Source organism: Gymnoscopelus braueri (genome assembly GCF_963280865.1).
Source record: "Gymnoscopelus braueri genome assembly, chromosome: 23".
Lineage (NCBI taxonomy): Eukaryota > Metazoa > Chordata > Actinopteri > Myctophiformes > Myctophidae > Gymnoscopelus > Gymnoscopelus braueri.
In genome coordinates this window covers 40,848,047-40,860,695 of record NC_137625.1, presented here as the reverse complement: position 1 = coordinate 40,860,695, position 12,649 = coordinate 40,848,047, and the positions used below count along the sequence as shown (strand labels likewise).

The 12,649-nt window shown below is 44.3% G+C and overlaps 1 protein-coding gene across 2 annotated transcripts in view; it reads left to right on the top strand.

The window, feature by feature from the left end:
* The window catches only part of tmtc1 (transmembrane O-mannosyltransferase targeting cadherins 1), a 92,431-nt gene that overhangs the window by 48,070 nt on the left and 31,712 nt on the right, over window positions 1–12,649 (top strand). For both annotated transcript variants that reach the window (XM_080421362.1, XM_080421361.1), the window contains exons 6-7: window positions 3,208–3,311; window positions 11,218–11,407. In XM_080421362.1, coding sequence (XP_080277488.1) covers window positions 3,208–3,311; window positions 11,218–11,407 — 294 coding nt within the window. The remainder of the gene's footprint in view (window positions 1–3,207; window positions 3,312–11,217; window positions 11,408–12,649) is intronic.

Here is a 12,649-nt window from a genome sequence, read left to right as displayed (position 1 = left end):
AGGCCAGCATGCCCGGGAAAAGCTTTTTATATTGGCTTTAATTTAAAACATTTAAAGGTCACACTGACACATGTATTTATATCTTTTCACCTTTCATACCTGAGGTATTCACTAATAGGGCCACTTGTCCCATTTTCAACCTGTCTTACTCTTTCATATAATTGGTCCTCACTAATGCTGCTCATTATAAGATGGCACCATTTCAGTCTCTTTAAGGCCCGTACACACTGCAGGAGATTGGGTCCGAGATTGCTGTCGCCGACATTTTTTGGCGCTCGCCGACAAAACCTCCCGATCTGACGCAGATCGGCCTTTGATCTGCGAGATAATGCTCGCTCTGTGTGAAAGGTTCCGCGAGACGATGTGGCCGCGATTATCCGCTCTGCGACGGCTTTCCGACCGTTTTCAGATAACTACCATGTTAGATATTCAGCTCTGTCCCAGACAGGAGATCGGACAGTATCATACATTATGAAAGGGTCTGCGAGGAGATCCACGCTACAGCCAATGAGAGCACATTACAGCCACCGTGGCCAGGGGAGCGTCGCTGGATCTGACCACAACAAACAGTCCCGCAATATTACCGTCCAGTCCTGTATTAAGTTAACATTATAAAACAAAATGAGAGAGTGAGCGAGCCTGGTGGTGGGCTGTTTATTTTAGAGGAATTGTACAGAGAGAGAGAGAGAGAGAGAGACAGACAGACAGAGAGTGAGAGCAAGAGCGAGCTCTGTGTGTGTGTGTGTGTGTGTGAGAGTGTGCAGCATGTGCACGCTGTTATGAACAGCGTTGCCAGATGTTGCGAGAGAAATAAGCAACCAGGTCTATGAAAACAAGCCCAAGAAAAGGCCACTTGAGCACTTTAAACCTATTTACAAATACATTGGATATTTGAAAATAGCCGATCTACAAGCTCACAACGCGTCGCAGCTATTTTCAAATAAAAATCTTGAGAAAATTGTGGAATATTTTCCAAATCCACACAAATCTTGTATGGGGGTCAGTGATGGCACAACATATTTACAGAAGGGGGGTCTGCGGACAAATACATATTATGTGTTGTTTAAACCACTGGTTTAAACAACATTAGGAAACAAGGCCAAATAAGCAACTACACAAATAAGCCCAAAAAATGCACCCCGCAACAACCAATATTTACAAGCAACTCTACAGAAAAACAAGCCCAAAGTCGCTTATAATAAGCGGACATGGCAACGCTGTCACTGACGGCTTCTGCGCACTTGACTGCGAGAGAGGGAGAGAGAGAGAGGGAGAGAGAGAGAGAGAGAGAAAGAGCGAGAGAGGGGGAAGAGGGAGAGGGAGAGAGGCATATCACGGGATACGTCGATTAAAATGAATTGGAATAAACTCAAATGTATGTATTGGGTCTGACTCTGGAGATAGCATCCTAGTGAACTATCCTACAGTGTGTCAGCCCTTGTCGGGGATCAATCCTGTTGTGAAGACCACAACGATATTATGACAGCCGATTTCAAGAAATAAACTCCTGCAGTGTGTTATGCTTAACGATCAGATGACCCCCCGACCACGTTAAGGTCCTGCAATGTGTACCTGCCTTTAGTCTGTGTCTCAGAGGAGGGCTTTGGACTCTTCAGAAACCTGCCTGTCAATGACATCAATGGTAGGCAGGTTTTGTCATTTCAAACAAGATTTCAAGGTTGTTGTTTTTGTTTTTAATGAATGCAAGAACAATGGCTTCTATTTCAGCGCGTTACTTTCCAGGTAGAGAAAGGCTGTAGTTTCTATTAGCTTGGAATCCCCATCGATTATGTCATTGGTTGGACGGTTTCTGAACTGTAGAGAGTGGACAGAAATTATACCATTTTATAATGAGCATTAGTGAGGAGCAATTATATGAAGATACGGGTTGAACACGGGTGAAGTGTTCCTTTAACCACTTGAACCCCATAGCATCCCTATTCTGGGGGGAACATTCACCAAAAATAGCCAATCTATAAGCTCACGATGTATCGCAACGTGTGTTGCTATTTTAGGCAAAGAGATTTGGTGTAGTGGGAAAAAGAGCACACCAGGTATAGAAGCTCCTGTAATCTGAACTCATGTCCAGATTATTTGGAGTATATATGTTACAGTATGATTGGAGAACCAGTACGATTGAAGAAAGCGCGCTCGTTTTTACCACCCACCCAGCACTAGAGGGAGCCACAAGCCAGGCTTGTGCACAAACATATATGGCCACACACACACACACACACACAGTCACACACACACACACACACACACGCGCACACACACGCGCACGCGCACGCGCTCATGCTTTTTTTGGTTTATTGAAAGCAGGACTGTTTAGATACTTTTATTGTGTTCTGGCTTTTGTTTTACTTTCTCCCTGACACACACACACACACACACACACACACACACACACACACACACAGTGATCCATGAAAATAACTATTCTGTCCCTATCGGTTTACAAATCAAACGGCGCTGAGTCGACTAGTGGAGCGTCGGCCGGTCACCGCGGGCACTCGCGCCTGGAGGCGCGAGGGCGCGCTTCCTCGGCCTCAAGCTCCACTAAGTCGGCGCGCCGTGCGTGTGAACGCGTGTTCAGCGTTCCCCTCATAGATATTATGGTTCCCCTAGCGTAGCTTCCTGGTTGCTATGTGGGGGGGAACAACAAAAGACAGGTCTCCGTCGGCGCATCAAAGCCCCGCCTCTCCGCGCTCTCCTTCTCCTCCTCCTCGGAGAAGGAGAAGGAGAGAAGGAGAGGACGGGACGGTTTAAAACGCGAGGAGGAGGAGGAGGAGCAGGAGGCTCCTCTTCCTCGCGAGCCTCGCGTAATAACCCCCCGCCTCGCAGCGCCGTCCTCCTCCTCCTCCTCGCGAGCCTCGCTAATAAACCCTGTCTCGAAAAGCCCCGCCTCGCCCCGAAGGAGCCCCGTGCCTAAAAACGAGCGCTCTGTCTTCAATCGTACTGGTTCTCCAAACGTACTGTGACATATATATATATATAGCATCGCAATCAATTTAACTTTATCCATTTATACGTTGGCTATTCAAAAATAGCAGATGTACAAGCTCACAGCGCGTCACTTTGTGCCACGCTGCGAGCTTGTACATCTGCTATTTTTGAAATCTTTTGAAAAATATCTAAAATGTTTGGAAAAGCAGAGAGGGTTTAAGTATTTAATGTAAAGTAATGTAAGGGTGCTCTCTCTTCTAGGTGACCATCATCATGTCATTCAGGCTGTGGTTGATGGGCGGGTCCATGCCTCTCTTCTCTGAACAGGACAACCCTGCATCCTTCTCCCCGCATCTTCTCACAAGGTCAGCACACACACACACACACACACACACACACACACACACACACACACACGTTGATTTATTTAATCGACTAAATCCATTAGTCTGATTAACTACCCACAACGCATCACAACATGGCGCGTTGTGAGATTGTAGATCTGATTTTTTTTTTAAACCATACAGAGCCTGCATACTTATACCGATATCGTCAAATATTGGCCGATATAACTGCCAAACCGATATGTTGGTCTGGCTGTAAATCATAAGTTTGGTCAGTAGTGACAGACAGAAACCAAACTTACAGTGTGATTAAACTGTTGAGCATGTTCCCTGAAGCCCTACACCCTTGCTAAGGGTAACCTTTGAGAAAACATTCCTTTGTTTGAATCAATAATTGATTCTACACAATTAATGTAATTTTCTCCTTGCTGAAAGATTATTAGGGAATCCGGTGAGGCAGCTGCCTTTGAAGTGGATGCTTTTGGCACTTGGCATTGTTTCTAAGTTGTATTATATTGCAATCGCTGTGCAGGCCTGTCTAGAAATTCACCACACAGTGTCCATTTTTGGATCAACCCAGATCCCTGAGCCCTGTAGTACTGTATGTATTATTAACCACATTAACCTTGGTGTTCCTATTTTTATCAAACATTTTCAAACATAATACACATTTTCACAATTTTTCAAGATCTGTCACAACATTTTTAAAGTGTAGCCGAAGTATGAAATGGTGGTCAATACACCATGTGAAAAGCAGTGATTTGTGTAAAGGAGTTAATAGTGAATATTAGTGTAAAGGAGTTAATAGTGAATATTAGAACTTTTAGTTAGTAAGCATTAGGGTTTGATGGAAGCTACAGTACCTGTGACCATTGGCCCTGTGAATCCCCTCAACAGCTGCAGTGTGGGTTGACTGTCACTGTAAGAGAAGATAATCTGTCTTTAGCATCAGCAGTCTACACATCTCCCTCTCCATGGCCACCTGGGAAATTTAAACTGGATTATCATAACCCACAATCTGTCCTCCCTTCTCTTGTTCATTTTCTCCACTCCCCCTCTTGGCTAAAAAGCAAAGATCCCCTCTAACAGGGTGCCGAGCCTGTCAGCTTCCATAGCTAAAGACTTATATGTCTGTCTCTCCACGTCTCTCCGCGTATCAAGTGCTTTATCTTGCTCCATCTCCGCTATGCTAATGTGAACTCCTTATAAACAGTGTATCATTGAAAATCCATCCACCTTGTCCTGCTCCTGTTTTGTTATTCCTAACGTGCGTTGTGGTGCACAACCTCTTTATAATGCGTGTTAACCTTGAAGTGTGTATGCGTGTTAACCTTGAAGAGTGTGTGTGTGTGTGTGTGTGTGTGTGTGTGTGTGTGTGTGTGTGTGTGTGTGTGTGTGTGTGTGTGTGTGTGTGTGTGTGTGTGTGTGTGTGTGTGTGTGTGTGTGTGTGTGTGTGTGTGTGTGTGCGTGCGTGCGTGCGTGCGTGCGCGTGCGTGCGCGCGCTTCCCAATATGCCAAAGACTTCAGTGTCCAAAGGGTCCACTCATTAATCACACAATAACGCAGCAGTAATACCCACCAAATTATGAACTCGGGTGCCTGATTTATGCTTAGTTACAGTATGTGCTGGTGTCGTGCATTGAAAAGAGCCGCTCTTGAAGCTGCGCTGTGACGCATTGTGAGCTTTTCAGATCACATTTTTTGCTGCAAAACAAAGTATATCGCAGGCTTTAGGGTTGGGGTTAAAAATGGCAAAATGAATGGTAAAAATGGCATTTGTAAAATTGACGTCCTAACATTTTGATGTCCTCACAAGTATAGTAATAGGTGTGTGTGTGTGTGCTCTCTGTATTTATGCATTCTGTCTCCCATCTGTGGAGGTTCACCAGTGATTATCCATCATGTCAGCATTCCTCTGCCAAGTTCATTTATAATTCAACCTGGGTGGCATCCCCTCCATCATTTATCTGCTGTGTGTGTTTCTGTTTGTGTGATTAATCAATTTATGGAGCTGCTTGGTCAAGTAAGTGTGTGTGTGTGAGTGTGTGTGTACTGTACAGCTGCAGGGTGATAGATTATGTAAAGCATACGTGATCTTGCTCCAGGTTCATATCTCATTCTCATCGCCATGGCAGACCTCTTACTGTATCAAACACATGACACCCACACGTAAACACACCATCTGGCAACGTGTGTGTGTGTATGTGTTCTCCTGAATATACTGTGGGGAAAATAGTGAAATTTCTGCTCATTCAGCCGTTGCTATTACATTTTCCAAAGGTCAGGTGAATGTATGGTTTGGTATTTATGCCCGCGGGTCTCTGTGTGTGTGTGTCATAGAAGTCACTTCTTGTTTATGTCTGATAGAGAGAAGATGTCTTCGTTGTGTGTGTGTGTGTGTGTGTGTGTGTGTGTGTGTGTGTGTGTGTGTGTGTGTGTGCGCGTGCGTGCGTGCGTGCGTGCGTGCGTGCGTGCGTGCGTGCGTGCGTGCGTGCGTGCGGTGTTGATGCAACAGGCAGAAAGCTTGTCTTCCACTGTCAGCTGTGGTGTTTTTATACACAGTGAGAAATTCCAGACTTGTCTGTCTTATACATTATCTATTGGCTCCTCATCCCAGTGCATTGTGGGAAGGATGTAGTCGCGTACACTCATTCATTCCACTAGGCGGACTGCTGCTGGACACCTGTGCATATGGCTTCTCAACATCGCTCTAGGGACCGCCAGTGGTCCAAAAGGACCCTTACGGGTCTGTAACTCAGAGAGTGTACAAATAGAACCAAAACGACCAGCTGAGCGAGCAAGCGTGTGTGAGCACACGCATGTGTACAAGGGGCACTTGCTTCAGTGGCCAATATAACAACAAATGACAGTCTTCAGACTCACTCGCACGCTGTTATTATTCTATTAAAGTTTGCACAGAACACAGCCTTTATTCTATCACTGCCTACGTAACATTATGGCAAAACTAGGTTACAATATTTACATTGCAATTGATTTATAACTTCTAATTATAATAAACATTCATCTGGGCCACGGTGGCACAGTCGGTAGCCCGCTCGCCTCAAAGCTAGAAGGTCGAGGTGGGGCGGGGGGGAGTCCTCTCCTTCACGTCATCAGTGCCCATACCCTAGGTGGGATTGGTGAAAGGGCCTTTCTGTGTGGAGTTTGCATGTTCTCCCCGTGTCCCCTAGGGTAAATACCCTCACAAGAACATCCAGTAATCCTGGTCTCTATCCACAAGTTTCCTAGGGGGTGGTGAGCATCAGTTCCTGTCGATTTGATCCCTGATACCTGATCAAATCGACAGGAAGTGATGCCCACCACCCACTAGGAAACTTGTGGATACTGCCTCCCCCTGGTCAGCCGAGGCGCCTGATGGAGGGGAAAGGAACTGGTTGGAATAACGTGTTCCTTCGACGCGCTACGTCCAACTGGGGAAACTCCCCTCTGTCGGGTGATAAGAAGGCTTCTTAGCTCTCATGCATTGAAGGTGGCATGAGCTCGGCTCTGGGCTCTACCTAGGCTGGCAGAAGGAGTCTAGCGCCCATGATTACTTAGACAATTGGCACTGGGTGAAAAAAATGGGGTGGCAAAATCGTGGGATATAAAATAAACATTAATTAAAAGGTATATTCAAAATGTTGAGTCCTGATGGGGTATAATTAGTCTAATATTGCAGTTTGGCATAGTGATACCCCCCGGTTTGATATGCATTAGGCCACAGACACCCATTTGATACCATTGTTTTCATCTCTGGGACCCCCAGTCTACACTGTGAAATCCTCAGTGTTCATTTAACTCTTGACAATCGGGTCCATTCGGTTCCATTTGCACGCTGTCAGAGTTACAGGCCCGTAAACGGGTCCTTTTTGGACCCCTTATGGTCCCTAGACCTGACATTGAGAACCAGTGGCTTAGTGCATGCACACGTGGATGCGTGCTTCTGCATTTTATGTGTGTATATGACTACGTTGTCCATCAAAAGAGAGAAGGTGTGTGTGCGTGTGTCCGTGCATGCGTGCGTGCGTCCGTGTGTCCGTGCGTGCGTGCATGTGTGTGTGTGATGATGGTTTGTGGATCAGCTCTGTGAGGTAGTAGGGAATAGGGATTTGAATTTATGGCCCAATGGCCCAGACCAATCACATGATGGCAAGTAGTGAACATTTCTGCATGCTAAACTCCTTGTCACTGCCCCACAGGAGGTGTGTGTGTGTGTGTGTGTGTGTGTGTGTGTGTGTGTGTGTGTGTGTGTGTGTGTGTGTGTGTGTGTGTGTGTGTGTGTGTGTGTGTGTGTGTGTGTGTGTGTGTGTGTGTGTGTGTGTGTGTGTGTGTGTGTGTGTGTGTGTGAGAGAGACACTCTTGTATGATGAAGTAGGGCATTAATTAACATATATCGTCGACCCGATACTGCATATGCAAGGTGTCATTGTGTATGGTGTGAGTTAAATATGAGGTAGGTGTGAGGCGGCTGCTTCTACACCCAGGCAGGCAAACAGGCACGTTTTTGAAACTTGTGAATGTTTTTTTTATTTCTGCCCCTCATATTCATAAACCTGATGCTCTTTGGGGGAGCTGGCTATTCTGCAGTGGTCTTGTGGCTTTTTATGCCATTTTCCAAGTGGCAACATCTGAAACAGGCCATGGTTGGGATGGCTACCGTCTTTGACACGTCTGCGGGCCTTGCTGACACAACCAGTGTTGCCAAGTTCGCTTGTTAAAAGCGACTTTGGGCTTGTTTTTCTGTAAAGTCTCTTGTAAATATTGGTGGTTGCGGTTTTTTTGCTTCCTAACGTAAAATCTGTGATTTTCATGTCAAGGATCACCTAAATTAATATGTATTCGTGCACGGACCCCCCATCTGAAAATATTTAGTGTTTCAAAAAACACTTTTTAAATAGCAGATCTACAAGCTCACAATGCGTAGCTCTGTGGCGCACAGTGATCTTGTAGATCGGTGTTTTTCAAATAACCGATGTGATGATAGTACATAGTCGCTTCTTTTGGGCTTGCTGCCGTTACAAGACAGAACATGTCGCAGCACAATGCGTTGTCTACAAGTGAGCTTGTAGATCTGCTATTTTCTGCAAATGTTCCCCACAGAAGAGGGAATCGGGATGCTACGGTTCAAGTGGTTAATGTAAAAAAAGAATACCCCTGTAGTACCTCTAAGGACCCCCAAGGGGTCCCGGACCTCCTGTGGAACACCCATGCTCTAGGACAGCGGTTCTCAAACATTTTAGCTCAACAACCAAAAGACAAATTAGACTTTTGCCCGGGACCCAAACTAGTGAAAATAGCAGATCTACAAGCTCAACACATCGCTTCGCGACACGTTGCGACCTTGCAGATCTGCTATTTTCACTACTTAAACGTTGTATTTAAACATTGAATTGTTTTTAATTGATGAAAAGGTGTGATTCTTTTTATAATATTTTTTTTATCTTTTGAAATAATATGTATATTTTCTTAAATGTAGGAAACGGAACAAAAAGGAGGTATTCACTCGCGACCCATAAAAATTGGTCCGCGACCCAAACATGGGTCCCGACCCAGTGTTTGGGAACCCCTGCTCCAGGAAACTGGGCCCCGTGCCCAAACTTCTCCAGTCACCCGACGTTAAAGAGGCATTGTGTGCTCTGCCTCTCTCACCACACGGCTGGTGTTACAGCTATTAACAAACATTAAACAAATCGTTAATAATGCATTAACTAACAGTTTGTGAACGATCTATTAACTATTTATTAAGGGCTAGTTTTACATCATTAAATGATTATTAAACATTTAACAGGTCATTAATAACTCATTGCTACAGTTTGTGAATTATCTGTTAACTTTTTTATAAGGGTTAGTTAATCTAAAGAGTTACCCGTCTTGCTATCTTACCCATCATCTACTGTGTGTGTGTGTGTGTGTGTGTGTGTGTGTGTGTGTGTGTGTGTGTGTGTGTGTGTGTGTGTGTGTGTGTGTGTGTGTGTGTGTGTGTGTGTGTGTGTGTGTGTGTGTGTGTGTGTGTGTGTGTGTGTGTGTTACAGGTTTTGTGCTGCATTAGACATTACTTCGATGAAAATAAGTATTTTCAATGTATCTCTCAGCTTAAATGAGCATTTCACCCATTTTCAACCATATCTTTGTATAATTGCTTCACTAATGCTCATTATAAGATGGTACAGACAGTTCAGAAACCTGTCTACCAATGACATCATCAATGGGGATTCCAAGCTAATAGAACTATACAGCATTTCTCTACCTGGAAAGTTAGCTAAAATAGAATCCATTATTAATAAAACATTTAAATACAAGTTTAAAATCTTGTTTGGAATGACCAAACCTGCCTACCGTTGATGTCGCTGGTGGGCAGATCTCTGAACTGTCCACAGCTCTCCTACAGAGTGAGTAGACGGAATGGATGGATGGGTGATTTTATTTTGTCATTGAATACAAGTGTACAACAAAATGATCTAGAGATGATGAAGATAAGATTTGAGCAAGATTAAGTCGCTTATTTGGTTCTAAATATTGATTTTGATGTATTTTCGGTGAATTGCCCATGCAGCCCTACTCTCCAACTCACACACACCCCCACACACACACACACACACACACACACACACACACACACACACACACACACACACACACACACACACACACACACACACTTAGTTTCTGGTCTCCGCTGACCATTTTCATGCTCTTGTGTTTTTCTCACTCCATTCAGTTCATTCAAGCAGAATGTGTTCCTCTGCCTGACCCCGGTGGGTATCTAATAATAGCTGCAGATAGATACCACATGATGGGCTGATCAATACTAGAGAGAGAGAGAGAGAGAGAGAGAGAGAGAGAGAGAGAGAGAGAGAGAGAGAGAGAGCCTTCAGGGACTCTGTGCACAAACACAAGCACAGCTACCAAATATAAAACCCATAGGACTAAACGTGTGTGTGGAGGAGAGATTGAGAGTAGGGCTGGGAAATTCATCAAAAATATATTGAAATAAATATTTTTTTATAAAACTTATTTTAGATCATAAATTATATCAGCGAATTGACACGAAAAAATGCTAATAGATTTTTTATAATCAACTCATCGATTAGTCAAATTACCCACCCAGTGTATTCCCTCAGGGACATTTTTCCCAGAATACGGATGCCGGAGTTTAAGTGGTTAAGCCTATATTGATTTGAAGTTGTATTGCCCAGCACCTAGGTGAGAGACAGGAGAGAGGGGAAAGAGAGGGGGGTTATAATTAAATTCCCGTGCAGCAAAGCTTTCAGCAGTCAGTACATTGTGTGTAATGACATAAGCTCATGTTCCTGGGCCGTTAATATCATGTTAGCATTGCACTCAATCAATATACAACTGTTTTCAGGTGAACCTTCGACCTCTCCCCACCTGCCTGCCACCCTTTCCTCTCTTCAAGGTTAAATATAGTTAACTGTGTTCCTCTATTAACCCATTGAGCCCTGTTGTAACCTAGACGTTGTTATACCTTTCATGCCGGTAGCACTTTCAACCTCTGTAGCAAATAAACACATTTGAAAGCTTTGGCTATTACTGAAAATTACTTTCATTTCCTCTAATGTTTTTTTTTCATGAACATTAGAGCAAATGAAAGTCATTTTCAGTAAAAGCCAAAGGTTTAAGCTCTAAAATGTATTATTATTATTGTTTCATGTTTCCATCTGCTACAGAGGGATGGGAAATATACATTTTTGTGAATGTTGACAATTCTGTAGTTTTTCTGAAAACTGAAAACATTTTCTCCTTGATTTTAGTTAGTCTTAGTTAGTTTTGTAAACACACCATACAGTTGTTGTTTTTTTCTAGTTAACCAAAATGTTTTTCTCAATTCTAGTTATCCCATGTATTTTCGATATTCCGCTGGTTTTAGTTAACTATAATAACCCTGTTACTCCTCTCACCCTTGCAGGTTCCTGACGTACTGCTACCTGCCGTGGTTCAACGCCTGGCTGCTGCTGGCCCCCGTGGTGCTGTGCTACGACTGGCAGGTGGGCAGCATCCCTCTGGTGGAGTCGCTGGGGGACGTCCGCAACGCCGCCTCCATCCTGCTGGCGCTGCTAATGCTGGCCCTCTGCCTGCACTGTGTCTCCTCCCTGCAGGTAGGAGGCTGCCCTCAGCAATTCAGTTCAGTTCAATTCGGTTCGGTTTGGTTCGGATTGGATTCGATCCTGTTCAATTCCGTTTCTCTTCTCTTCTCTTCTCTTCTCTTCTCTTCAACTAGAAAAGGCTACAAACCTCTCGAGTTCGAACACCTACGTGCCACTGCCGATGTGACAGATTTGGCCATATATGGAGATCTGTGTGTCTGTCAGTCCTTGTCCCTTGGGCTATTTACATTCATGCACGTTAAGCTTCATTTAAAGAATGTCGCTTGGCCCCCAGACGCTTGTAGGTCTGTTCGTTTTGGCGAGCAACACCGTACGTACACACTGGTGTCTCCCTCTATTCTATTCTATTCTATTGGGCTTTATTCTCTTCCCCCTCTCTCTCTACCTCGCCACCTCTCTACCTCTCTCTCTCTCTCTCTCTCTCTCTCTCTCTCTACCTTTCTATCTCTCTATCTCTCTCTCTCTACCCCCCTCTCGAACCACCTGCTCTCTCTCTCTCTCCCCTTTCTCTCTCTCTTTCTCTCTCTCTCTCTCTCTCTCTCTCTACCTCTCTCCCTACCCCCCTCTCTCTCCCTCGAATGCATCGCGGGTGTCTTCGCGGGGGTCCGGGGACTATGCATTTATAGGCAGTTTTCTTTTGCTATTTTTGTCAGACAGGACAGTGAAGAGAGACGGTCAGTTGAACGACAGCAGAGCAGAAGAAATGCATGCAACACGGACAAACAGAAATCTAACTAGGGATGTTGTTATGTGATAGGGTTGTGTTGATCATATCATTTTGATTGCGGTCGATTGTCATAACAAAAGAACAGGGGTCTTTTTTCAGGCCAAGGATCCCTTAGCTGAGAGAGAGAAACCTGATAAGAGGCTTTCAAAGCTAGATCACCATACCTGGCTGAGTGTCTCGTCAGTGTTGACTGATGAGAGATAGCTAGCTTGGAAGTATTCCACAGGTCTTTCTATTAAGTGAATGCAGCTGATGGCTTCATAGATTTGTTTGACGGCACTATCATCAGTGTTGTGTATTATTATAATACAAATATTATGTAGATCGGCTAGATCCCCCAAAATGGGGATGCTGGGGTTAAGAGGTTAAACATCAAGTATAAAGTTATTTTCAATCTGTCCTAATGGAAACGGATATTCTCATGTTTTCCTCATGTGGTGACATACAGTACTGCATCTTAGGGGGAAATATTTAAATTTTTACATACCGTAATTTGACATATATAT